This window comes from Anser anser (genome assembly GCF_964211835.1).
Source record: "Anser anser genome assembly, chromosome: 1".
Lineage (NCBI taxonomy): Eukaryota > Metazoa > Chordata > Aves > Anseriformes > Anatidae > Anser > Anser anser.
The window spans coordinates 1,367,470-1,393,688 of NC_139720.1; the positions used below are offsets into that span (position 1 = coordinate 1,367,470).

The window sequence follows — 26,219 nt, forward strand, 5'->3', positions numbered from 1 at the left end:
TTATCACTCCTGCACAGTTGTAAACTCAGCCCTGCTCACTCTCGCTAATAATAGCCAAGTGGAATTGTGTTCAGACAGCTAGGCCAGCCAGGGGAAAAACGCCCTGCCTGCTACGCAGTTTAGGCAAAATCACCTCGAGTAACGAAGAAAAGCAAATCATACCTATCCAGCTTGGTGTAATCAGCCTGCAGCGACTGTTTGGGGAATTTATGTCCCTAAGAGAAGCGGATCGGACCTGAGGAAATACCTCACAAAGAGCAGTCTTGCAGCCCTGTACAAAAGGCATCAGAGCAGCAGGTTATTTGGAAGCACCGTATGCCACAGCCAGCATCAGGAAGATGTCGGTGGCCTAACAAGATGCCATCCTGTGGCAGGGCTCCAAGCTCACCGCGGTCATGCTGGCCCCAGCCACCCCGGTGGCTCTGTCCCACAGCTGGGGACTGGGCTCTCAGGGGCTCCAGCATCAGCACAGTGCTGGTGCAGGACAAGCTTCAGCACGGACATTAGATACTCGAGTCACAATCCGGCTACCCCTGTCCTAAGAAGTGATTAAAAGACAATCTTTATCAATGCATTTAAAAATAAGCTCCAGGCAGCATGTGGGGATGGGAGAGAAAAGGCTTCCTGCCAACAAAGTTCCCAGCGCGTTTCTTCCTTTTTTAGTGCCTCATCTTTGTCTCTCCATTAACTATTTCTGCTGTAAGATCGACTGCAGTTTGGTGCTCAGCTGCAAGAAAAAGGCACCGAAAGGCTATACATAATACATAAGTGGGTTCTGACGTGCCGGTCTCTCTCGATAGTTGTTACTATTACTGCTGTTTCATAGAGATGAGAGCATGGCACTCAGCCAGCATTACTGGCTTTTATTTCCAAATACTCTGGGCGCTGGCAGGATAGAAACAATTAATCACTAGTTATGAGAAGTGAAAAGGCAGGTTGCTGCAAGGCAAGACCAAAATCCAGACTGCTTTTGGTTCCTGGATGCTGCGAAAGAGGAACCACAACAAGTAAAGCTGCTGACCCCAAGACCCGTCACATAGCGTTTGTGTTGCTGCCCATTGGGACCCCGTTTTGTTGCAGAATCATAGGCCCCAGCCTGCGTTACCTTCTAGATCTTCACACCATGCAGCCCTTCGCCCTGCTGATGAGAGAATCGAGGTCTCGAGAGTCCGTAGCACAGATCCCCTTTCTGCTGGTAATGATCTGAGGAAAATGCTGGAAATGGTCTGAGGCTTGAGGCCGCCCTGGAGCACTGCTGGTCCAGGCGAGTATCTCAAGAGAATTTCAAAAAACTATGCAGTAGAGTCCTAAAATCATTTATTATCACCCAAGAAAACAGATCTGGAGAAATTAACTGTTGGCTGCCTGATTGCTTTCCACGCTAGGGCTTTTCACAGGTGAAATTATGAGCGTGAGCTGGCTCTGCGTGGTGATGCCAAAGAGTTGTAAAAAAGGGTAAGCTGTACAGCTAAAGGTACAGCCAAACAGCCCAGAGGGGCCACACTGGAAACTCTGGTCTTGAGATAGCTATTGGGGAACTTGGCCTGAAATAGACAAAAAAAGCTCTGGATGTGTCTTTTTCATGGAAGAACTGACAATCTGGGAAAAAAAGACCAAATATGTTAAGTAATAAAAAGCCTGAAGAACTGGCCTCCCTCTAGCAGCTGGCAGGGCTGGTCACGTTATCTTCAGACTCTTCTCTTTTATCCACCTTGTTCTGTAAGTGGAGTTCAGGTGCTTGTAATACTCTGTGCAGAAAAATGGAGAGATTGGTGTACGCGGAACTTTCACCGAACTACATTTGAGCAGGAAGAGAGAAAATAAACTGAAAATATCTGAGGAGTGTCATTAGATACCGCAGCACGAAGCTGAAGAACTAAGTGTAAAGATCTAAACTGCCGAGGGGATATTCAGATGAACGACCAGAAACTTGTGTTTGCAAGGCCCCGTCAGGCTCTGGGTGATGCTGCAGGAACCCGCTATCCTACCGGTAGTATCTCTCCAGAATGACTGGACCTGTGTGTGGATTTCGGTGGCTAGGAACTTTAACAGAGCTTTTCTTCAAAGGAATCTTCCCAAAACTCAAAGGCAGCTTTGGCCTAATCTGGCTGCAGGGAAGCTGTGGCATCCAGAGCCCAATCAAGGCTACTTATAACGAACACATTGCCCTATCAACGTTCTCCCTAGGGTAATGAAAACGAGCCTGGCTCTTTATGAGCTGTGCAAATCTGTTTTATTGCACATTACTGAACAATCACTGTTGCAAAGACTCATATTAAAGGAAAGCAATGGCTGCATCCCTTTTTTTTTTTAATCTGAAAAAGAGAGAAAAGGAAAAAGCCACGCAGCTGTGTCTGTAGTTTTCCTCCTCAGTCTGCACTGTGAATGTTTAAAAACTGCTCAGTTACAAAACCGCTAAATCATCAGGGTGTTTGTTGACAGCACAGTGGGTGAATCAATTGCTTTTCTCTTCTGTGGGCTTAAGAGGCATGAAAACTCCACGGGCAAGAAAAAAGACGGATCTCGCTTTTTCTCTCCTGATGATACAAGATGCACAGTGGCTGGGTTTCCTCCTCATACCGCTTGCAAGCACAGGCAGCTAGAAAGTGCCAGCAGGCAGCAGCAGATTTTTTAACTCTGAGGCAGCTAGGACATTTTGTAGGAAACAGAACAGAGCTGCTGCCAGGAGCACGTCTTCCGCTACACAACCACGTGCAGCTCCTTCATCTCCAGCACGCCAGAGACCAACCTTCCTGTATAAACCCGGTGAGATAACAGGCTCTTGTTCCTTGTAACGTCTGCTGTCATGGAACAAGACAGTCGGTGTGTTCAGCAAGTCCTAAAGCTACACCTGTCTCTCCAAAACACTTCTTGGAGAAATCATCTTTCTCCTCCCCACAGGGGCTCAGCTGATGGGAGTAATGTTGATTGAGCTGGTCTTCACTGGAGGCTGACCTTGGGCTCGTATTTGTGCATTGACCCCACCGCAGCACCTGAAAACATCAGCTCTGTGACCCAGGGCTGGTGGTGCTTTTAGGCCAGTCCTGATGCTGCTGGCCAAAGCCCAAAAGCCACTTACGCTGCTACTTCTAAGCCACCCATCCTACAAAGGGAGCAGCTAATTGACACGGGCACTCCCAGTGCCCTTACGCTTTCCCATGCACCCTTTGCTAGGCGATCCTTCCTTGTTACTCATCTGTTTTCTTGCTCTGGACGAGAATTCACCAGCCGAAGACAAGGTGAATTGCTAAAACACCTTGTACAGTCCCCTGATGTCTCTCCCGCAGCCTCACAGCACCTGAGCAGGCACAACTCCCTTTTCCCACCATGCACCATTTGCCTTTACGCAGCTAACCTCCTCCCCTCCTTCTCCTCTACGCTGCATGTGACATGTCCTGACCAGCCCTGGCATCCCCACAGGGGCGTTGAGCCAAGCTCCCTACCCTTCTGCTGGCAAAACGTGCATTTGTACTTGCAGTTAGCCTTGTGCCGACCCTTATCCTGTGGGGTTATGGGTCTACGACAGGAGGCAGCCTGGGCTTTGCAGGATCTCCCCGAGAACCTGGGGAAACACGTGCTGATGCTGAGTTTTCCAAAGAGGCAGAGTCGGTTTGTTCATACTGGGAAAATTTGCCTCTCGAGGCCCCTTTTGGTGCATCCCAAATGAATGTCCACACCATTCCCTGTCAAGAGCTTTGGGTCCTGTCTGCTCTTTTCACGTAAGTGAGCGCTCTTTGGGAGGGGTGGAGAAGAAATGAGCACGTGTTAGGCCCAGCCAAGCACACCCAACAGCCACTGCCTTGTAGATGTGCACTTTCACAAGCCCACGGGTTCATCTGCCCACTCCAAACCAATTAGCAACACGTGGCCAGGGAAATATGCAGCCAGATGGGACCCTGAGACGTCATGTCAGCCATCCCTCTCCCTGAGGCAGGAGCAACTCTACCTACAGCATTCCTGAGCAGCATTTGCCCAACCTGTTCTTAAAACCTCCAAGAGGGGAGACTCCAGAGCCTCCGGAAGCCCTTCCAGTATTCTGTCATCCTACCATTACGAAAGTTTTTTGGTGCCTCACGTGGCTCTACCTTCCTGTGATGTACAGGGAAGTGACCTTCCTCCCTCCAGCCCACTGCGGGTTACACCAGGCCTGTCGGGTGGCACAGTCCCGGCTCTCCGTGCTTGTGGCCCCGTTCCAAAACTGCTGATTAGCACAAGGGAATTCCACAGCTATTACGGTCCGCATCAGCTGCCTCTACATCTGCCTGCACCGGCAGGGCATTACCCTGTCTTCACGGAGCAGCAAGCCACCGCCAAGACATGGCTCTGCAGCAAGAGCTACATTCACCTCAGCAACTGGTGTAAGTCATCATTTGGCCTGGATCCACATTTTGTGCCTATGGGAGACCAACGGTGGAAACCCAGAGCATCCCAAACTCAGAGTAACCGAGTCTATGGGCTAAGATGGCATTCGTGCAAAAAGCAGAGGTGTTTTTTCCCCCAAAAATGCACTATGAGAGTGTGCACGTGGCTGCAGAGCTCCCAGAGAAACTCAGGGGCACCGCAGAGGCAACAACTGGAGTGTGACTGCAGAGTGGACATTCGATCCCGAGCTGACCTGACACGCATGCCAATTGCCTCGGCTGGCTCTGCAGACGAGGCACGTCTCTGAGAGGTTTTCGTCCTGTGCTTTCCATATTCTTGCATCTTCAGATGGTCGTAGTGCGGTCATAACTTCCTGCCCTAGGAAGCCATTTACAATTGCTTTATTGTATTTGTTAATAGAAAAATTGGTGGCTGTGCTTCATTCCGCCTATGGGATGAAGTTATTTCTGTATTTGGCTATCAGTTTATACAATTTGCAGAGTGCTGTGAGCTGGTAGGCATGTGAGATACGTTCCATTTTAGAGGGATTGGTATTGCATGCTTCAAGGGAAGCTGTAAAATTCCAGTAGTGGATATTAGTATAATGAGAAAAATATTATCACTTTTAGTATAGTGACATACCCATGGAAGAGGTTTCTACTAGGCACAGATGGTAGGCTGACGTCCTGAAATTAAAAAAAAAAATGTATATGCAACAAAAATAAAACCATGATTGCTGTAATATAAAAGCCTACTGAATTTTTGACCTGTCAGGTCTCTAGTGGAGCGCTTAACATACATCTAAGATCTTTATGGAAGGAACATTACTGAAAATATTTTGCTTTCCAGGCTGCTGTAAACCAGCTTAACTTTTCTCTTGAGCACCCGTCCACGTTGCACTTTCCACGCCATTCTTTAGTTGAGGAGAACACATCTTAAATTTGTCCGTTTTGGTGCATCTGTGTGAAGTCCCTCCTTAAGACTCCCTCCTGTAAATCACACTTGTATCTATTTTTACTATTTTGTACAATTTTTTGTGCTATTTTTTCCTTTTTCCTGTATTTTAAGTGCTTTACACTTCAGGTTCCCACTGAAACCACAGGCTGCCCTCGAACGCGGACACCTTCCTGTGACAGGGCCGCGGTCCCAGTACAGGTCTCTGAGCCCTGATGTGACAATACAAGAAAATGTTAGACCTCATGTATCAGAAAGAGCAGCTTCGTGTTATTTTGCGTTATTTTTAAACCCGGATTAGCTCAGCAATATGGCTTCTCCTACCACCGAACTAGGGTTTGGGGGTGGTGGAGGTGGGAAGGGACGCCCGAGCGGCGGGCCAAAACGTTGCGAAACGTGCTTTTTTGTTTTTTGACAGCAAAACGCCACGGGGATGGCCGGGGCCGCCTCACCGCGGGCAGCCATACCCCGGCTCCCCCTCAGGGCTTTCCCGCCCGCCTCCCTGAGGCGCGGGGCGACCTCCCCAAGATGGCGCCGCCCCCTCCCTGCCCCCCCCCCCCACGACCTCCCCAACATGGCGCCGCCACCACCCCCCCCCCCCCCAACCCCACTCCCCACCTTTACCCCCCAAACCCCCCCCTCACCCCTCCACCACCCCCCGACCTCCCCCACATGGCGGCGGCGCCACCTCCCTCCCTCCCTCCCCAGCCCCTCGCCCTCCTCCTCATGGCGGCGGCGCCGGGCTATGACGCCATACTCCCTCCTCCCCCCCCCCCTTTCTCCTTCTCCCCCCCCCCCCCCTTCGGCCTCCTCCTCCCGCCGCCGCCGCCGCCGCCGCCGCCCGCCGCTCCCCGCCTCTCCCGCTCGCCATCGCGGCGGCTCAGGGCGAGCCCCGCCGGCGTCCCCCCCCCCACGGCTCCGCTCCCTCCCTCCCTCCCCGGCCTCCACCCGCCGCGGGCTTCCACGGCGCAGGCCCGCCGCAGCGCAGCCGCTCTGAGGTGAGCGTCCTACCGCGCAATCTCCCAGCTCCTCCAGCCCCGGCGCAGCCGCAGCAACGCGGGGGCCCCCGCCGGCCGGCCCAGGCACCCCCCCCCCACCCACCCCCGGCGCCCGCTCCTCACCTCACGGGGACGGCTTTGGGCCGCGCTAGGCCTCGGGATGAAGGGGGGGGGGACGGGGGGGGGGACGGGGACACGACACGCACCACGACGGGGAACGGGAGGCGCCCGCCCCGGCCGCCGGGGGGGGCTGCAGGAGGCCTGAGGGGAGCCCCCGGGCCTCGCGCCGGTGCCGGGCCCGGAGAGGGAGGCGCGGGACCGGGCAGGGCCGCTGAGGGCCGGGGGGGGGGCACCGGGAGCACGGCCCCGGTCCCTGCAGGCCCCCCCCCCCCCTCCCGGGTCTCGGCTGCCCCCGGGGTTTTACCTCAGGGCTCCGTTCGAGTTATTCCCCCCCCCTTTTTTCCCCCCTTCTCACTTCTCCCCGCGTTAATTTGCCCCCCCCTTTATTTTTTTCACGCCTAATTGCCTTATGCTTTTTCCCTCTTCCCCCCATTTTTATTTTTTTTTCCTTTTCCCCTCCCCTTTTTATTTTTCCCCCGTTTTCCCCCCCATTTTTAATATTTTCTTTTCTCCCTTTTTAATTCCTCCCCCTTTTTATTTTTTCCCTTTCCCCCCCTTTTTAATATTCTTTTTTCTCCTTTTTTAATATTCCCCCTTTTAAATTTTTTCTCCTCTTCCCCCCTTTTAAATTTTTTCTCCTCTTCCCACCCCTTTTAAATTTTTTCTCCTCTTCCCCCCCTTTTAATTTTTTTCTCCTCTTCCCCCCCTTTTAATTTTTTTCTCCTCTTCCCCCCCTTTTAATTTTTTCTCCTCTTCCCCCCCTTTTAATTTTTTTCTCCTCTTCCCCCCCCTTTTAAATTTTTTCTCCTCTTTTCATTGCCCTTTTAATTTTCCCCCGTTTTATTTTTCCCCTCTTCCCCCCGTTTTATTTTTTCCCTCTTCCCCCCGTTTTAATTTCCCCCCTTCTTACATTCCCTCTCTTTTTATATTTCGACCCCTCTTTTCTCCCTTTGTATATTCCCCCCCTTTTTATATTCCCCCTCTTCCCCCCCTTCTTATATTCCCCCCTTTTTATTCCCCCCTTTCTCCCCCCTTTTTATATTTCTCCCCTTTTCCCCCTCTTTTCATTCCCCCACCGTTTTTTATAAGTTTTTCTCCCTCTGCCCCCCCCCCATTTAACATTTCCCCCTTTCCCCCCAGAGGAGCTCCCCGTGCCCCGGTGCCCCCCTGCCCGTCCCAGCGGGGCTCAGCAGGGGCAGCGCACTCAGGGGCTCATCCCCACGGGTTTTTGCCCCCCACGGGGCCGCGAGCCTTTCCAAAATCTGGTGGTTTACCCCCAGAAGGGCCCTGCAGGTGTGGTTTTACCCCCGCGCAGGGCCCTGTATGCCCGGCCAGGCTGAATGAGGCTCGCCCCGCGTCCGGACGCGGGCGTTTGCTCCCCGGTTTCACTGGGGGACGTCACGGCTTCGGGGTCGCCCGCACCGCTGCTGCTCGTTCTTGCAAGCTGTGGGGTTGCTTTTATGGTGCCTGAATGCTGGGGAAACGGGCGAGAGAGAGAAAGCGTTCATTTATTTTTTTTTTTATGGTCAAATTGGGAGCAACAGGTTTTTCACTGAGGGGTAAGGTGAAGGACCTGCTGGTCGCGGTGGCACTGGAAGGGCCGGGATCTCACCAGCGCCTCCTTTAGGGTTTTGATCCCATCCATCACGGAGGAGCGTTACAGGGTAGCGTTTAAATCTGAGATCCCCCCCCCCGTAATTTCCTACGCGTGTTGCTGTTTTATGGAGCGTCGCGTGGCGGTTGTTCCTCAGGTCTCAGCCCCTTTAGCTGCGGGCTTTACGGTGAGCAGCGGCTGCGCTCTGCCGAAGTTACCCAGGCACGACTTGAGGCGTGGATGGGGGACCTCGGTGTGCCGGGGAGCGCCCGGAGCCCCGGAGCGAAGCTCCAGGAGCCCGAATCGTCTTTCGCAGACTTAAAACGGCTCGGTCACCTCTGGCAGGCTCAAGCCCGGGAGATTTCAGCCTCCTAAGTGAAAATAAAGAAGCGCAAGTGAGTGCAGGAGCTCGGGATGGGAGCACCGGGGCAGCCCGTAGCACAAATCCTGCTTCAGGTCAAACTTCTGCTGCCGTGTGTGCGCTGGGAGCGTTGGCGTTGCTGCTTCCACCTGCTCCAGCTGAGATTCTCTGCAGCCTCTCAGTCTCCTGAAGGCTTCGGGGATTCCTTACGGGTTTTGCTGAGCCCTCCTGCGATCTGGGAAGCAGCCTGGGAAAGGAACTCGTAGGAAGGACGGGGCGCAGTGACCGCGGGGCGCCCCGGCATCCCTTCTGCCACGAAAATGCGGTGCTTTCGTACAGGGTGTCAGGTGCTGGCAGGAGAAAGGGGCTGCCGCTGATGTCGAGGGCAGGTACTGCTGTCAGATTTACCTTCGGCCTTTTTCTTGCCGCAGTTCCTGCAGGTCCCTAGGAAAATACGTGTAATTAACACTTCTCTTGTACGCCTGATATTCAGTGCCTGAGTTATTTGATAAATTAAGTTCGAAATATGCGCCTCGGTCTGTTTCATGAGCTTAGGGCGCGTGGGGGCCGTCGTGCCTGCTCTCGCTTTGTGAGTCACAACTTAAGAAGGAAAATGGTGCTGGGGCGGGTGCTCCTGGTGAGCCCCCCTGTCCTCCGAGCACTGCACAGCGTCCGCGGACGGACTATAAGACAGCGTCACGAGCGTCTTCTCTCTGCTTCCACCGATTATCGAGCTTCCACCGGGAGCGCTCAGCCCCAGGCGCAGGCATCCTCAGCCCCCTGAAGCTTTTCAGGCCCTCCTGGGGCTTTGCTGTCGGCAGGAGCGTCAGGAAGAGCCTCCGTTAAAGGCTGACCGAGGCCCCAGGGCTGTGTTTCCGCGTTTTGGAGCTCTCCTGATGGCCCGGCCCCACGTGGAGGACATCCAGCCGGTGGCTTGCTGCGGACGAGTCCCCCGTCGGACGGACAGAAACCGGGGAGGCGGAGGCTGCGCCGCGTGGAGCGTGCAGGAGGGCGGCGTGGTGCACGCCGACGTCCGGATGTCACCAAAACACTTCTTATATCCTCCTCTGGGACGGACGGGCAGAGACTCAGAGCACTTTGGGTGGAAGGTGTGCTCCCCCTGAGCACTGCCTCTGTAGAACTGGGGAGTCCAAAGATTCCTTTTTTTTATTTTTTTCATCCTTTTTTAGAGACCGTGCTGCTGTCAGCGGGTAGCGGCAGGGTATGAAAGCAGGTAGGAGAGCGGCGCGTCCTGCTCCTGGCGCAGGGCTCGGCCTCTGCTTCCCCGTGTGCGTTACTTTGGCCAGGTGTGGATCGTTTTTTTTTGCCTCTGTGAGGCTGCGCAGAGGGGAGACGTGTGAGTTACTTCGTCCTTTTGCTCCCCGTGCTGTCTGTACGGCCCGTAAGCAACAAGTGGATCGCTCAGGCTCTGCGCACCGATGGCCACGGGGAGCTTTTTCAGTGCATTTCCACAATTCCTCCCATTCCAAACCCATAGGTGGGAAAACCCAAAATATTTTCCCTTCCGGAGCGTGCCTTTCGCTTGTAAGCAGCGCGACCGAGTAACGCAACCCGAAGAGGAACGATTCCCACCCACCGCTCGTTACGTAACCGCCTAATTAAACTCATCAAACGGGGATGACTCCGAGGCTTGGGAAACTTCCCCATTGTCTGGGTCAAAAATACTTGCAAGACCACAGCCCCGGAGTCTCCGTGCCGTATTTACATTGCGACATCCTCTGTGCTGTGTAAATTAATTCTCCCCGTGAGTTTATTTTTGGCTTCAGCCATTGGAGCCTCCTGCTCTGCTTGGGCGCGGAGAGGATCCTTGTGCTCCCAGGTCCTCCCCTGAAGGGGAAGGGGCTCGTGCTGCTGCTCCCTTTCTCCTTAGGAAGAGCTCTGTGGGTCGAAGCTTTTTGGGCGTTTGCCCTGGGCTGCGAGTTGTTTGTTTCAGGCTTTTTATTTCTGCACCGTGAGCGTTGACGGCAGGGAAAGCAGTAAGGTGGTCTCCTGCCCGAGAGGGAAGTGGCGTGCATTCTGTGGTGGCCGCAGTGCTTACACCCCAAAAATGAGGGTGAGGAAAAGCCAAAGACCTCTAAAATGCAGGACACGGTGGCAATTAAATCTTGTGTTCCGTTTTCTGTTCCGTTTTCAAATTCCTTGCTCTCGAGTTCAGCCTCACCTGCAGGGAAACCGGCTGGGTGGTGAGCGCCGTCATTTCAGGTGGCCAGGTTCATGGGCTCCTTCTCAGCCCCGTGGAGGGAAACAAGTTCAAACCAGGACTTAAATCCAGCACGCAGGCGGAGGTAACTTGCAGAGGAATCTTTTGAGCCGAGCTGTAGATGCAGCCTCTGCTGGAAAATTCAGATCCTCATCCTGCACCGTTCCCAGCCGCGGCTGTGCCGGGCGTTCCCAGCACGCGGTGCCTGTCCTGCACGGGGCACGTTTCCCTCTCTGGGTTTTTCTCCTTCCCTTCAGGCTTTCTGCTGAGGAGCTTTGCCCGTCGGTGGGCTTGGAGCTGAGGAGGAGGAATCCTGGGTTTTACGGGTGCGGACCCGAGCCCGGCTGTGCTCGAGGCTCGGGCGCCGTCCTGTGAGCCCGGAGGAGCATCCCCAAACAGAGCAGAGCGCACGGCTGCCTTCCTCCGGCTGGCGCATCCCACAGCGGGTGTCAGAGGCTGTGCCTGGAGCTTTTGGGAAAAGAAGAGAGGAAAAAAGCTTAGGCAGAGTAAGATCTTTAAAAGAAGCATTTTCTTTTTGTGTGGTTCCCCTCGGCGTGAGGACGGAGCGCTGGATGTTAATTACGAAGCCCTATCAGCTGGAGATGGCTAACTCGGGTGGAATGACTTCTGGCTGTACAGTTTGGAGCGAAATAATTTGGAATTGGGGTTTCTGAGCGGTTCTGGAAGCGGCAGGATGCGTGCGTTGACGTGGCGCTACCTCCGAGGCCACTGCTCGGCGTACGGCATGGCGCCCGGGCGCGCGTCGGACCGCGTCCTGCAGGGGGTCAGCTCTGCCCCAGGCATTCCTCGTGGTTGCTGGGGGGAAGAAATAAAATTAAATTGCCTAAAATTTGGGAGAAAAAGAGGAGAAAAAGGCAGATCTGGCAGCGCTTGGTGCTACAGGTGTGAAGTTAAACCGCAGGAAGGACCGGCTGCAAATCGCAGCGCCCATTGCGGGATGAGCGGCCTGTCTCGTTTCCAGATGACGGCTTTCAGCAGAAACTTCAGCAAACAGGAGCTCGTGCTCCTAATAAATGTGTGCAAGATCCCGTTTGTCTCTTCTCCGGGCAGCGTTTCCCGCAGTGCGATGCGTTTATTCTTCTAGGTGAGCTGGTGATGAAACGAGCGCAGGAATGGAGGGGGTTTTGGTTTGGTTCCCTAGAATTTATTTTTTTTAGGACTTTTTTAACGCCGCAACTGGTGGCGTAGTGATTGCGTTTCCACCCTAATTAAAAGGATAATTGTATTATGCCACAGGAGGACGCTGTGGAACGAGAGCTGGGTGGTTTCAGTCCCTCTTAGAGCTTGGGTTGCCGCGGCTGCTGTCCCCGTGCACAAAATAAAGCGTTAGCTTCGGTCCTGATGGGAAAGGTGAAAGCTGGCGTCCGTTACCTTGCCGTCGTGCAGGGTGTGCGCGGGATCAGCCCCGGGCCGCTGGCCCTGCCTGAAGCCTTGCACGTCTTCCGAGTGCCACAAGCTTCGCCAAGCAAAGCCGGGTTTTGTTGGACCGAGGCTCGGGCCAGCAAGTTCTCTCCGTGAGCAAGGGGAGAGCGTTTTCCACAGGAACAGGACTTGCGCATTTAAATGAGGGAGGGTGATGATAAAGACAGCAATCAGTCTCGCCCCTGATTAATGGCGTTGTTTCCTCATCGAACCTGCAGTGGCAGCCCCGCGGAGGCACGCTGTTACGGAGCAATGGTATCGTGCTCGCCGTAAAGGTGAACGTGTGGACTAATATTTAACCCGCGGGAGATGCCAACGCAGCGTGACGGATGGATGCGGTGGAGAGGGCTCCATCTGATACCCAGAGTCTGAAGCCTCCTTTTAGGGAGGATGCGAGTTCCTCTTTCTTTTCTCCCCTCTAAGAGGCAGGAGGAGGTCTGGGTTGTGCCTGGCCGCGTGCGGTGGCGGAGCCACGCGAGGCGTCGCTTCCCACAGAACCGTGAGCTCCACCTGGAAGCGGTTTTGGAAAAGGCTGGATGGGGACGGCCCCGTTTCGCTTGACGTGATGCCCCAGGCAGTGATCAGCTCTGCTCCCAGCTGGAGGAGGAGTGTGGCCAGGCCAGCCGTGAGCCCGGAGCTCGCTTAGAGGCTGTCCCCTAGCCCTCAGCTAGGGGCTGGCAGCTCCTCCAATTCAGAGAGTCTCAGGACCTGTCAGAAACGGCCAGTTTCTGGCTACTAGAGGCTGCTAGGCACGAGGCTAACGAGGTTTGGGTGGCAGCCGTGATTTTCTTGGTCTGTGTTTCGGGGTGAGGTTAATTCCTCGTGGTGAGCACGACCTCCGGGGTCTGCTGCGGGGATGCCGACGGGACCAGGAAGCATCTGTGTGCCTTAAAAACTGCACAGGGGGCTTCGTGCCAGAAGAGCAAAAAGCAGTGCCAGGCAATTTCAGATGCGTAATTACACCCAAACAGGGCTTTATTTTATTAGTAAATGGCGAATGATTAATTTCTCCCTGGATCATTTTTCACTTAGGAATTATTCCAGGCTGTCTTCGCAGGGAGTTCAGAATTTATCTGGATGTACAGCAGCAGTTTGAAATAGCTTCTAAAATAAAACAACCTCAGGCGGTGAGTGCATAGGAAGTGCTTTTTAATCTGATTTCACGCGTGCAGGATGACCCGCGGCAGTTAGCTGAAAAACTCCCCGTCGCCTTGGCCCGGATCACCGAAGGTATTTGAGATTTCCCCCCCTTAGGCGATGGTCACGGTGGCAGGAGGAGCTGTTCCAGCTGCAAGCAGTTTCTTTTTCCCCCCCAGTTCTTGAAATAAAGGTGGGCCATGTGCTCTGCTGTACCTGCTGCCGCGGAAACCAGCGGGGCTGGGGAGCAAGGCTCCACGTGCCAACATTTTGGAGACCTTCACCGTGCGACCCTGCTGGCGGCCAGGGGATGGTGCTGAGCGTCGTGGCGCTTAGCGAGCAGACCCCGCGGCTCCCCTCCGAGCCGGGGGAAGGAGAAAAGCCGAGCAGCAAACGGCTCCGAGCTGCTGGAGAGGCCCGTTTCCTCGCAGAGGTGCTGCTGGATGCCCGAAGCCCGCGGAGCTGCTGCACGGGATTTAGCACGCCCAGATCACAGCGGCCCCGTTGCTTCCCGCTCCACAACGAGAACAAAAGTGCCAGTGTGATGTTGGTTGTTTAATGCGAAGCGAGCGATTTATTTACAGGGGAGGCTTGAAGCCGTTAAGGGCGTATTAAACTCCAGATGCTTGTCGGCTTCACACACAAAAAAGAAAGAGTGGAAGAAAGGGAAGGAGGTGTTGCACGTTTCCTGGAAGAAATCGGCTCTCTACAGCATGGAGCAGCGTTCCGTTGAAGTTAAAGCCACGAGGAGGGTGCCCGGCTTGAATAATGAGACGGATTTTTTTAAATTTTTTTCCTTTTTTAAACCAGTCTTGAGACGGGGCTGTGCAGCGCCAGACGGCAAAGCGCGACGTGCCGATCTTCCGTGCGGAGCAGGGTTGGCGATAAGGAGCTGGCGCTGAGCACAGCGAGGGGATCAACCAGAAAATGGGTTAGGAAAGAGGAAAAAAAAAGAAAAAACCACAAACCCAACAGGAGTGGTGCTGTTCCTTCGAAACAAATTAGGAAATGAGCCGGAGGGATTATTGGTGAGAGCGGGTGTGTAAAATTGGCCCCCTCTTGGATAAGCCCTCTAAATTAACTTCAGGTGGGTCTGTTGCTACCTAGCAGGCTGAGTTATGCCTTAGTGAGGAAACAGCTCGTGCTGGGGAGAGCCGTGCCTCTGGGGGTGCTGCTGCACCCTCACACCTTTGGGTGCGGAGTTGGGGTGATGGGAGGAGGATGAGGAGCAGCCTGATGCAGGCTGCCTCGCTCTTTCAGGGCTAGGAGCTGCTGAAAGCTTAGTGCCCCTCTTCTTCACTCGGTACTGCTTCCCGTGGCACCTAGTCTGCTGCTATATCATCAACATTTAAGCTCTTTTCAGCAATTGAAGGCCAGTTCTTCGGAGAGCACCGGGTGGGTCGTGTAACCCAGCCTTTCTGCTCCGTCTCCCCGCTGGGAGGAGGAGAGGGTTGGTGTAAAACGAGTACAGGGCCGGCACCCCGTGCTGGAAAGGCTAACGAGCCTATTAAACGAGGTAACTGCTGACAGTGATCGCTCATCAGGTGCCTTCTGGAAAAGCGTGTGTGTCTACACAGGGGAAAATTCGGGGACTGGCAGCTTCCAGTCCTGTGCTTACCCCGTACAGAAAGGTGTAAGGCCGGCCCCTGCGCCTCGGTGCCCTGCAGCCGCCGTTTCGTCCTCCCCCTGATCCGTGGTTTTGCATCCATTCTAAAATTATTTCGCCTGCCAAAGACATCAGGCCCAGCAGCGCTTTATTTCATGGTCAATCTGAGCAGGGTTTCGGGTGAGCCAGGCGTGGTGCTGGGTGAGCTGGTATTAAAAAAAATGAGCCACCCGATGTGAAGTGCCGGGGGAATTTGGGATGCTCACCGCAAGGCTGGCTGCCTGCAGCACCCGGAGTGCTCTGAAGGACAAAAATAAGCTCAGGCCACGTCTGGTGAGGGTTTTTCCAGCCGGGCTGGCATGCCTCATCGGTTTGTTCTGGTGTGGACACTTTATTTTTGGCTCAGTAAAGCACCCGTGTGGCCACATGAAACTTGGTAGAGGAGAGCTGCTCCAGCAGGGCAGCCTGCATGGTTTGGGGTCGATCTGGTTCCTTCTCTTTACGTCCACACCACAGATTGCACCGAGTAGATGAGACCTCTGTTTTAATCCACGTGGCTTTGAATTTAATGTAGAATTCATGGGGTTTGTGTTGTTTTCTGCTGTTCTGGGTAGCTGTGCTCCTGCTGCGCCTGGTTTTCTTCCAGCTCTGGTGCCAGCAGCCACCGATCGCAGCCGACGGCGCAGCAGAGGGACCCGGACACGGTCGTGAAGCCTCAGCAGAGGGCTTTATCCTCATAATTTCTTTAAGCACTTTAAATGACCATAAAAAATACTTCTGGCTGCCGACCAAGGCTTCTGGACTGAGCTACAGCCACCAGGAAATGTCTTAGCAGGCATCGTCGTGCTGCGAGGGTTTCCTTACACCCGAAACCGCTCTCGCTTATGGGGTGCGACAGGAATAAACATGGCTTTTCTGGAATGGTGAATGCTCATTTCTGAAATAAATCAGTAATTTGGTAATGGCCAGCGGAAGCTTCAGGTGAGGTGCCTGCTCACAAAGCCTGAGTGTCAGGAACCCTGCGGGAATACCGTGAGTATGTGAGGAATACGGGTAACTACCTGAGGTTTCAACACAGCTACAAGGCTTTTGCCCTTTGGCCTGTGATTTTGGGGACGTTTGGGACCTTTCTGGAAGGAAAACGTGCGGATAGGAAGAGTGTGGAGGTTGGAAAAGTAGAAAGTCTGCGTCAAGTGAAGTCAGCTGTCTGGTTAAACTTGGAATTAATTCCAGTTACGACCTGGAAATGAGTTATTGGAGCTCGTGGCACTGCCACGTGCACAACTGGGGGGGGACCAGGAGGACCCGAGGTGCCCCCAGCCTCAGCTGCGCTTCTGGGAATCTGTTAGGTCTGGTTGGAATCGGGTGGGCTTCACCTCTACGTAATCACTAGCAAGACCCCTGGATTTATCCCAGTTGCTGGATTTATCCGAGACTGTAGCTGGACGCAACCACTTCCAAATCTGCCGCGCTTCAGCCAGGCGCTGTGCAGGATGCATGCCCAGAAAACTGAGGGCAGACACCGATGTGAACACGCTGCCCGTGAGGAGCACTGCTCTCGGTGACCCGTGCCGACTCAAGAACACGTGGCCCAGTGGTTTCAGTCTACGACCAGTTTTATTTATAAGAACAGCGTCCTTCTGAGGGGTGTCAGGAGCAGAGTGCCTCGATCCGAGCACCTTTCCTCCTAAAGAAAGCGGTGCCTGAAGCATCGGTCACCTCACAGGCTTGTTTCCCAGTGAGCTGGGTGGGTACTGCACTTCGGTGGTCATATTCTGGTAATGTTACTACACTTTTTTATTTTAATAGAAGTCCTTAAAGTTGTATGGCACCATGGAGAAAGCAGCAGTGTACCCTTTCAGGAAACTCTGGCCCGCTGAGCTGCTCCGTTAAGGTTTGGTGTGAAATCTCTGCCACGCTCCCCCCGTTTTTTCCGTGGCAATGGCAAAATAAGGCCCCTGGGAAGAAGATTACGGTTGATTTATTTCAACCAGAATTTTTCATTTTGCTTCAACGTACGTCGGCATCTTAGGCCCTGCCTTAACGGAGGTATTTGACTTGCTGTTTTGGGGTGGTTTTGACATTATGGTCTGGTGTGTAAGGAGGGCTGGACAACAGCATCCAGCTCCGTTAGCCTCTTTTAGGGCAGATTGTGAGCTGGGAAGTGATTTGGCTTTAGGTGTAGCCTCAGTGGGCTTGCACACCAGCCGGGTGTGTGAGCAAACCCTTCCTCCCAAACGCTTGGGAGCACAGCTCTCTGGTTTTAATCACTCTCCCCCGAGCTGGGGCTCGCAGACCAGCCTCGCCCCAACATTTAGGCTATTGCTGTGCACTACAGCAATGCGGGCACCCCAAGGATGAAAATCTCCTACATAAATACCTGCAGTTCCCTTCTGCCTCCGTCCCACTGTGTTGGAGGAGGCCAAATTAACGGGGTCGGCTCTGATGCTCCGCAAGGAATTTAGGAGCTCTTAGCAGAAGCCTTTCATTTCACGTGCCTCTTGTTATTAGAGGCGTGTAGGAGAGAAACCAGCCCTAAAGACACAAAGTAAAAGGATTCCGTGCCCCGGATCCTTTTCTCTGAGCTGTGAACCCATGGTATCGAAGCTGGAAGGCAGCTGCTGGTGGCTTCTCTTCTGTAGTCGCTGGAGGGAGGCTGGTGCTTCGCGAGGAGTTGGCTGCGCTCTGGATTCCGGCTGAGCAGACAGCATTGAGCGGGGTGAAATGCTTTGGAGATTATTTTTGGCTTTTGGGGAAGTTCAGTAACACTTCAGAAAGATCTAGCTGGATTTCTTCGTGTTTGTAAGCAAGAAGCCGTGCAGAAATGTCTTAGGAGGATAGAAGAAGAACGAGCGTTGTGCGCGTGGATGCGGAGCTCCCTCCTCCTAAAGCCTAGGGTCTGCCGGCCAGGGAGCTCTCCGTTGAGCATGTCGGCCTGCCGAGCTGCCCATGGCCTTTCCACGAGGAACAGGGTGGTTGCAAACATCTTGTCCAGCTGGACAAGTCCTCAGGAGGTGACGGATTGCAGTCAGAGGTAGGGCAGGATCGGCACGCGTACGTTATCGTGATCTGTGCAGCGCTGTCGCGATAACGGGTGTTCCGGCGGTGTGCCCAGTGGCTTGCTTGGCTCCTTCCAAGCCTCCTTTCAATGTCTTGGTCTCGCTGCTGCTCCAGAAACTTCATCTCGTCCCCGTTCGATGGCGTTTGAGCAGGGAGCTCGCCCTTGGCGCTGCCCAGGGGACGTTCTCCCCGCGTTTGAGGTGCAGCTTTTGTTTGTCAACACAGGTGTGCTCGAGTCAACTGCAGAAAACGATTTTGGAAAGCGTCCTGTTCTGAGGGTGGGGCTCTCTAAAATAATTGCATCCTTGGTTTTGGTGTCTCGGAGCTGGAACTGCCTTTGGAAGAGCTGTTCTGTAAGTGCCCCTAACGTTCGGTACGCTGAGGTACAAAAGGCATCGTAAGGCACCTGGAAGCAAGCCTCTGGAAACCACCTGGTGATGGGGGGGGAAATCTGTCACGTTTCAGCTCCTTGGTCAGGGGGTTTGAGGTAGAAATAAATGCAGCTAAATACTGGCTGCTTCCCACCATGCCAGTTCTTCTGTTTCTTGTCTACGGCAGTCGGTTCCTGGCTTCTGAGCTTGTGCTGCTTAAAAGCTGCTGCAAAAGATGCTACAGCCTTGGACGTGCCTCGTCCCTTCTTTCCCAAATTCAGTACAAGACTGGTTCTCTCCTTTGGCCTCCTTCTGCCTTCCACCAAGCACCTCAATTTGTGAGGTGTCCTCCACTCCTCCGTTTCTTCCACGGAGTGTCCCACGTTTGTAATCATCTCTCTTGCATGGTGTCAAGTCTTTATTCTTTCTGCGCTCTGGCTGCTGGCTAGGTTGGCCAAAACAACCTTGGCCAAGCGCTCTTCCTCCTGGTCCCATCGTTTCTGCCATTGCCTTGCATGGTGGTCACGATGATGTGTTGGTTTTTGGTTTTTTTTTTGGTTGCCATAAGTCTGTTGATTATTTTGATAACGAGTTACTGAAAGCTTTGGAAGTGCAAAGCCGGGTGCGATGGCGTCTCTTGTTGGATGGAGCTCATGGGGCAGCTACCCGGCCCTGCAGCCGGGCTCTCTCCTCCCAAAAAGCTGAACAGATCTCCACGAAGAGGGTGTTGGTGAAGGGTTTTTAATTCAGTGGCTGTATTTGCGGGGTCAGAACTCCAAGGAGCCCCGCTGGTGTGATGCGGTAGCGTGTGATGTGCTGTTCTTTGCCACCAACATATTGTAGATATACACTGAAAATACCCGAGCCCCTCCTGTCGTGTTCCCCCTGCCCAGATTTACGCTCGTGCTGCGTGGTCCAGTGCCCTGCTGACCGTGTGAGCTGCTACTTGGCTCAGTGCTTTACCACTAGATATCTTAAATATGCTTTGTGTAACGTTTGTGCTTAGCTGGTAAGGATTGTGCCTGCTTCTGGCCTCTAAAAAGTAAGGCAGCAGAAGTCTGTAGGATGCAGCCTGCTGCCCGTGAGCTGTGCTCTCGGCGTGACGCTGAGCTGCTGAGGCTGGAGGAGCGGGGCTGAGCACTGCCGCTGAGCATCTCCCCTTACAGCTCGGTCCTGGAGAGGCAGAGCTGAGTTCCAGCTTTGGGCAGGTACGCGTGGGCAGGGCACTTCATCCCGGGGTTACCTGGTCCATAAAAACCTTCCCTCCAGCAAAGGCGCCTGCCTCCGGGTGCTGCGTGTGCTGTTTGGAAGCAGGGATTTTCTCCAAACGCTTCAAGTTCCTCCTCTTCCTCCTGGTGAGGTTATTTCCCTCCTGCAGGAGACCTCGAGGGGGGGTATTCTGTTCCCTCCCGGTCACAGCCTGCTCACCTAGCTGGCTCAGAAACCTCCTACTGCCCTCATGTATGGTGCATCAGTGTCCCTAACGCCTGTCCTGTGATTTATTTTTTTTTTTTGGTCTCCCTTCACAGCCTCTATTGATGGAAGAACACGGGGTGACCCAAACAGAGCACATGGCCACCATCGAGGCCCACGCAGTGGCCCAGCAGGTGCAGCAGGTCCACGTGGCCACCTACACGGAGCACAGCATGCTGAGCGCGGACGAAGACTCGCCGTCTTCCCCCGAGGACACCTCCTACGATGACTCCGACATCCTCAACTCCACGGCTGCCGACGAGGTCACGGCGCACTTGGCCGCGGCAGGTAACGCCCTCGGGATGCTTGGTGTTGTTCCCCCAATGCCGTGCTCGTACAGAGGTCCCAAACAGCATTTTGGGGGGCCAGGCGATCTTTTCACCCCCCCGGGAAGCTGTGGATGCTTCCTTATTGCTCCAGCTCCGAGCGCAATTCCTCGCCAGCCCTGCTGCTTGCTTGGATGTTGCTGAGCTGAGCCACGTCGCCTTGTCGGTGTGTGCTGTGCAGGCGCGGGGAATAAGAGGTTGGTGTGTACGACGCAAAGGCCCCTAGTACATTCTGCCTCCGAAATGAAGCTAAAATACCAAATATGTCGGAGAGCAAGCTTATTTCATCCCCACGTAAACAACAGCCAAAATAACCCAACATTGCCACGCAGCTCTGCGTAGCCAGGGCGCTCACGTGCTAGGGCTTTCCCAAGGAGATGCCACAAGCGGTGCTGGCGTATCTGGAGTGGAAAAGTATTTCAGGATCACCAGCTCCTTCCAGCAAAGCCCCTGCCAAGCACCCTCAACATTTGCCTTGTAGCGAATCTACCTCCCTAGTAGAAAAACGCGGCGATAAATAAGCACTCGTGAACTCCCATGTCTGAGGAATAAAGCTCCTGACCTGCTTCATGGAACCCGTGAAGTTGTGGAAAGCAGCTCAAGTGTGTCAGCACCCCTGGTGCAGTGAGTGTCCCTGCTAAGGGGTGTACAGACACGCTAAGCAATGAACCCTTGCTATATAAACAGCTTTGGCAGGAAGACTTGCCTATAGGTTGTCTCAACAAGTAAGTAAAACCTTTCGGAGTCTCTGTAGAGAGTCGTGAAAAGGCAAAAACGTTCCTGGAGAAGCTTTTCTGCGCTTGTATGACACAAGAGGAGGCGGATCACGTGTGTTAAGAAAAATATAAGAGCAGATAGAAACGGAGAGGAGATGTTTGAGCAGAGGTTACTGGCGGGGGTTTGAAACTTGTACAGAAGTTTCAGCAGAGCTTTCAGGCAGGGCTGGGGAACTGCTGCCACCTCTGGGTGGCTGCTGCTGCTCGTGGGCATCTGCCACTTTCGATCCATTGAAAGTGTCCTAAAACCACCCCAAATTTGGGAAGTAAACTTGCCCTTGTCCCTTCCCTTTGTCCTAGATCCCGAAGCGCTCTTCTGCTTTGCTTGCCCATCGCGCGGTGCGTTTCTGTTTAAGTTCCACCGGGATTTTTGATTTTACCTCCTCCCGTCTGCACCTTTTGCCTCTCCCCTTTGCCGTCGCTTTCTGTTGTGGCACCTCCACGTGGGTCTGACTGCCCAGCTGCTGCTTTGGTAGTTAAACCCAGAACCTGACTGACTGGGGTCTCCTGCCCTTCTCTAACCTGTGGCTCCTCTCTGCTACCGCCAGCCCTTCCTCCCCAGCGCACCGAAGCCTGGCCCCCTGCTTTGTCACGCGTTGCACGCCCATCTCATCCATTTCTGCTTTATTTACTTGACACCTTCTCGGCTTTATTTGCCTTGAGGTTGGGCTGACACACTGACGTGAAACCTGCTTGAGCTGCGATGTAAAAACTGCGCCCTGACCATGCACAGTCCCTCCTGGAGCTCTGCTGTGCCTGCACGTTCACTCTCGCAGCTTCGTGGTCCTGAGTGCTGTCCTGCCGAGCATCCCAGTCCCTTTGCTTATTCTTTTGACAGCCTCAACTCCTGAAAGGTTTTGCTTTTCCTTTCCAGCAGCCTGCCAGACCCATCAGGGGGTTGCAGGAGGGTCTTGCTGCACCCCAGGCATGGGCAGCAGCCTGGCCCCAACTCTCCCAGCCCAAAACCTGCACACAGCGCAGCTTCTTTGCAGCCAGTGTTTCTCCAGTCCCCCAAATCAGTGTTTTTATCCTTTTTTCCCCCCACACAGGACAACAGAGCACTGCAAAGCTCGATGTACCTGTGGCAGGTAGCACCCTGGTCGCTACTGATCACCAAAACTGGGGTGGCGGTGTCAGCCCCGAGCCGTGTCCTGCCTAGAGAAAACGCAGACATCTGACACTGCTCTGGTGCCATGGGTTTGGTAGCGAAGGGCTTCCTGCCCCGGTGGCTGTATCTTTGTTAAACACAGAGGTGCAGAGCTTTTGGGCCGCCTGATGGGGTCTTTGTCCTCTGACACGTGGAGAAACCACGCAGAGCACCTGTGGGGGCTGCTCGGGAGTCAGGGGCAAGTCCTGGAGCCTGCGTTAGAGACCGTGAGATCGCTGACAGAAGCGCAATTCACTGCGTGTCACTTGGTTCACCTAGTAAAGCCGGCACCAGGAAGATGTGGACCTGGTAAAATGGGTCCAGAGGAGGCCACGAGGATGGTGAAGGGGCTGGAGCCCCTCTGCCGTGGGGCCAGGCTGAGGGAGCTGGGGGTGCTCAGCCTGGAGAGGAAAAGGCTCTGGGGAGAGCTCATAGCGGCCTTCCTGTACCTAAAGGGGGCTTAAAAGAAAAATGGAGAGAGATTTTTTCTAAAGACGTGTAGTAATAAGATAAGAGGTAAGGGTTTTAACCTGAAAGAGGGGAGATTTAGACCAGATATAAGAAGAAATTCTTTATTATGAGGGTGGTGAGGCCCTGGCCCAGGCTGCCCAGAGGAGCTGGGGCTGCCCCATCCCTGGGGGTGCCCAAGGCCAGGCTGGCTGGGGCTGGGGGCAGGAGCTGTGCCCGTGGCAGGGACTGGGACTGGCTGGGCTTGTAGGGTCCCTTCCAACCCAAACCCTTCTGTGATTCCGTGATACTTCATCTAACTTAATTAACTTCCCATTACACAGACTGTCCGAAGTGTGACCGTGAAAGCAATAGCTCTGCGCTGCCGTGGTCCTTGCTGTGCTTCGGGGCCCGTTGTGGGACGCTGCCAGTTATTGTGGAGTTACAATTTCTTTCCCATCAGAGCTGGTCTTTAATCCCCAGGGAGAGCCACAGGCCCCTAACGCTGTAGCTGCGGTGGCTGAGCAGGATTCCTGGCTCTGTACCAAGCATCTCCTCACCTGCTGCCAGGATCTCCTCGATTGCAGTTGGCTGTTTAAGCTCCTGGAGTGCTTGAGTCTTTCAGTGTGTTTGGAAAGTGAAATACATAATTACACGATTGGAAGGAGAACTCTGGAGTAAAATCTGTGACTTTCACCTGAGACTGAGCCGGGGCTTGCCAGTCTGGAGAACTGGAGACCCTTTTGATGCACTCGTTGATGCTGAGAGGAGGGAGCCCAGGGGATTTGGGGTCACCCTGGTCCAGGGGGGATGCCGCCGAGCTGAGCCCTTAGGGCTGTCCCTGGGGGGCCAGATCCTGAGCTGTGCGCGCTGATTCACCCTCTGTGGTTTGATTTCCAGGCCCCGTGGGGATGGCAGCAGCCGCTGCGGTGGCAACGGGTAAAAAACGAAAGCGACCCCACGTTTTTGAATCCAACCCGTCGATCCGCAAGAGGCAGCAGACGCGTTTGCTACGGTAAGGACTCCTGCCTGCACCCTGACACCTTGGTCTGCCTCCTTGATCCGCTTCCAGCGCCGTCGGTGATGAGACCACGTGCTGCCCACAAGTCCTCCAGCTTGAGGAGTCTGGGGCATCTCTTCTGGAACCCACGAGCTATATTTTAATTTGCAGAAATGGGTCAAATGGTTGCTTTGCTCATTTTTAACGTGGTCTTCTGATCACTGGGGCTGATGTGACTGTCGTGGTGGGATCCACACTGAACACTGACCCAGCCTGCAGTGCACAGGGCTGGGGGAGAACTGAGGGGAGATGCCCATTAAAGCCGATCCAGACCCTCTTTGGCTTTAGAAACTGTAGAACTCGTTGGGCAGAAGCCCCTGTAGCCCTTGGGGTGCTGCATCACGAGTGCTCTGAGCGTGTCCACCCACCTGATGGCCACCGAGGAGCACTGGTGCTGGAGTGACTGCGCAGGTGTTCTGCAAGCCTCTGAAGATCACCTGCAATTCTGTCCTTAGGAAACATCTGTAACTATTGGCTGGTACCACTTAGAAAGCTTTGGAAGAAGACAATTTTAGCTTTTTAACCTGTTCTGGCCTTAATTGGGCTGTATCAAAAGAGTTGGTGTATTTGTCAGCCTCTGTTACTTGCTGGCTTCCTCCTGCAGGCACACTGAGCACCCTGAAGTAGGGAAGGCCAGTGTCACTTTTTCTTCCTCTCCTTGCAAAGTTGGTGAGAAATTAAGTTGGTTTCCTTATGTTCTGCTTATTCACCTGCTGAGTCCTGCAACACCCTTTGCACGTGACCAAAGTGGAGAGGAATACAGCAGGGTTAGCGTTAAATGGTATTTCCTGGAGTGGGCTCCCGTTCTTTTGTAGCTTCATTTCATTTTTCCTTCCCCCCACCTCTGCTGACTCAGCCATGTTTGTGCAACGTTTCTGGAGAGCAAATTTTTTAATCTCTTGAAATGGGAACAATATATTTTAAAAGAGACTCCTCTGTAGAGGAATTACTTCTCCCTTCTCGCAGCAGCTTCATTTTGTTATGTGTAAAACACCAACAAAATGCATAATTTCTGTGCGTTCTGACCAGTTTAATGAGTTTGTGTAAACACCAAGCACCAGCGTGCAGCAGCTGGGAGGTTAGTGTCTGATTCTGGGATCTCTGCAGAGCTGGTGATGGTTCTTTGGCAACGTGTCTGCTGCTAGCAGCAGGTCCTGAAATGACCAGGACAGAAACTAAACTGTCGTCCTATGGCCGTGCTCACGTTGCCTGGTGGTAGCTGCTGCTTCTCTCCTGCTTAATGAGGTTCTGCCAAAGTTTCCGACACGTTCTCTTGCGTTGCTTGGAAGTTAATAAGAGGAGGAAAGTCTACGATGGAACATTTTCTTCCTACAGAGAGATCATTCCAAAGGGACCTGCTGATGCGGCAGGTGTTGGAGTACGTGGGTTCCCTGTGCTTAGCTGTTGCAATATTTCTGGTTCTTGCCTGTCGTGTAGCTGTCAGTTGAGTGCCTACGGTTCTGGTTCCAGTAGGGCTTTGGTACTAGGGAATTTTAATGTGCTGTTATGGGGCTGAGTGTAAAATAACCTGTTTGAAGTCCTCTTTTGTTAAAATGTTCTTTACCTTACAATTTCTGTATCACTGATGAACTTAGCCAGTGACAGAGTGGATCCGCAGACCCCCGCTGTCCTTGGCTTTGCTGCTCTGCTGATTTCTCTTTACTTTGTGCATCAATGGAAAAAAGGAGAGCGGGGAGAATAATTGATATTTGAGCTGCCGCAGGGCTGCAGGGAGCACAGCAGGCCTGCGGGAGCAGGGCAGCACCGTGCGGCTGATCCGACCAGCTGGGGCTCTGCTTCTCACCTGGTTTGTGAATGGGGGGCATTAAGAAAGGGACTCCACAATGCGAAGGGTTGTGTTTCCATCAGCAGCTGATAGCTGCTCACTGCTTCGTGCCTCTGTTTCAGGAAGCTCCGAGCAACGCTGGATGAGTACACCACCAGAGTGGGGCAGCAGGCCATCGTTCTGTGCATCTCACCCTCCAAACCCAACCCCGTCTTTAAAGTATTTGGAGCTGCACCCTTAGAAAACGTGGTAGGTGTCTGCAGGAAAAGGTTGTATCATAAACTGCTCACCTTCTCCACAGCTTTCATTTTGGCTCCAGGCAGCTTTGCAGGCCTGGTAGCGACCTGGAGGTCATGTTTAAGACCCTGGAGGTAGGAGTTCAGGTTGTATGGACATGAGTCTAGCAGTGAGGTCCTGTCTTCTCTATGTCAGTGCTGAACATCTCACCAGGGCTGAATAGCCTCAATTAAAACTCGGGGGGACAGGTAGTGTCGTGTCCTTGAACTCAGCTCAGCTATCAGTGCTCGCACCCTGCCGCAGACCAGGCAGTAAACGGAGCAGACCCTGCCTGTGCTAAGTCTTGCTTCTGAACTTTTCTTTTAATCCCGTAAATACTTCCACTTGGTGGCGTTACTTGACGTTTCATCATCAGCTATCTGATGCAGCCAAGTCTTCAGGGCCCATGGGTGTTTTTACTTGCCAGCTGTGTCGTTGTTTGCTCCTTCTGTTCCGCAGCACCCCGGGGAAGGCAGCTGGCCCTGCCCCCTCACCCTCCCCTCTCCTGGTGCTCCTTACCTTGTTTACCTGAGCTTAACGATTCCCCACAGGTACGCAAGTACAAGAGCATGATTCTGGAAGACCTGGAGTCTGCGCTAGCGGAGCATGCTCCCGCGCCTCAGGAGGTTAACTCGGAGCTGCCACCCCTCACCATCGACGGCATTCCTGTCTCAGTGGACAAGATGACCCAGGTAAGCAGG

At 53.7% G+C, this 26,219-nt stretch overlaps 1 protein-coding gene and 1 long non-coding RNA gene across 20 annotated transcripts in view; one reads left to right on the forward strand and one right to left on the reverse strand.

Moving 5' to 3' along the window:
- The window catches only part of LOC310901461, a 28,804-nt gene extending 21,771 nt beyond the window's left edge, over positions 1–7,033 (reverse strand). For 3 of the 6 annotated variants that reach the window (XR_014585823.1, XR_014585824.1, XR_014585825.1), the window contains exon 1: positions 5,005–5,884. This is a non-coding gene — a long non-coding RNA (uncharacterized lncRNA). Of the gene's footprint in view, positions 1–5,004; positions 5,885–6,327; positions 6,386–6,437 lie in introns of those variants that run through there. The other 3 variants (XR_014585820.1, XR_014585821.1, XR_014585822.1) reach the window with 3 other exon arrangements.
- NRF1 (nuclear respiratory factor 1) overlaps positions 6,160–26,219 on the forward strand; it is a 61,876-nt gene continuing 41,816 nt past the window's right edge. For 6 of the 14 annotated variants that reach the window (XR_014585732.1, XM_083840761.1, XM_083840765.1 and 3 more), the window contains exons 1-5: positions 7,554–19,582; positions 19,757–19,988; positions 23,297–23,411; positions 25,365–25,491; positions 26,070–26,210. Coding sequence is in view for 13 of the 14 variants with exons in the window: in XM_083840761.1 (XP_083696887.1) it covers positions 19,766–19,988; positions 23,297–23,411; positions 25,365–25,491; positions 26,070–26,210 (606 nt within the window). In the remaining variant the exon portion in view is untranslated. Of the gene's footprint in view, positions 6,315–7,552; positions 19,622–19,756; positions 19,989–23,296; positions 23,412–25,364; positions 25,492–26,069; positions 26,211–26,219 lie in introns of those variants that run through there. The other 8 variants (XM_083840760.1, XM_083840759.1, XM_083840753.1 and 5 more) reach the window with 8 other exon arrangements.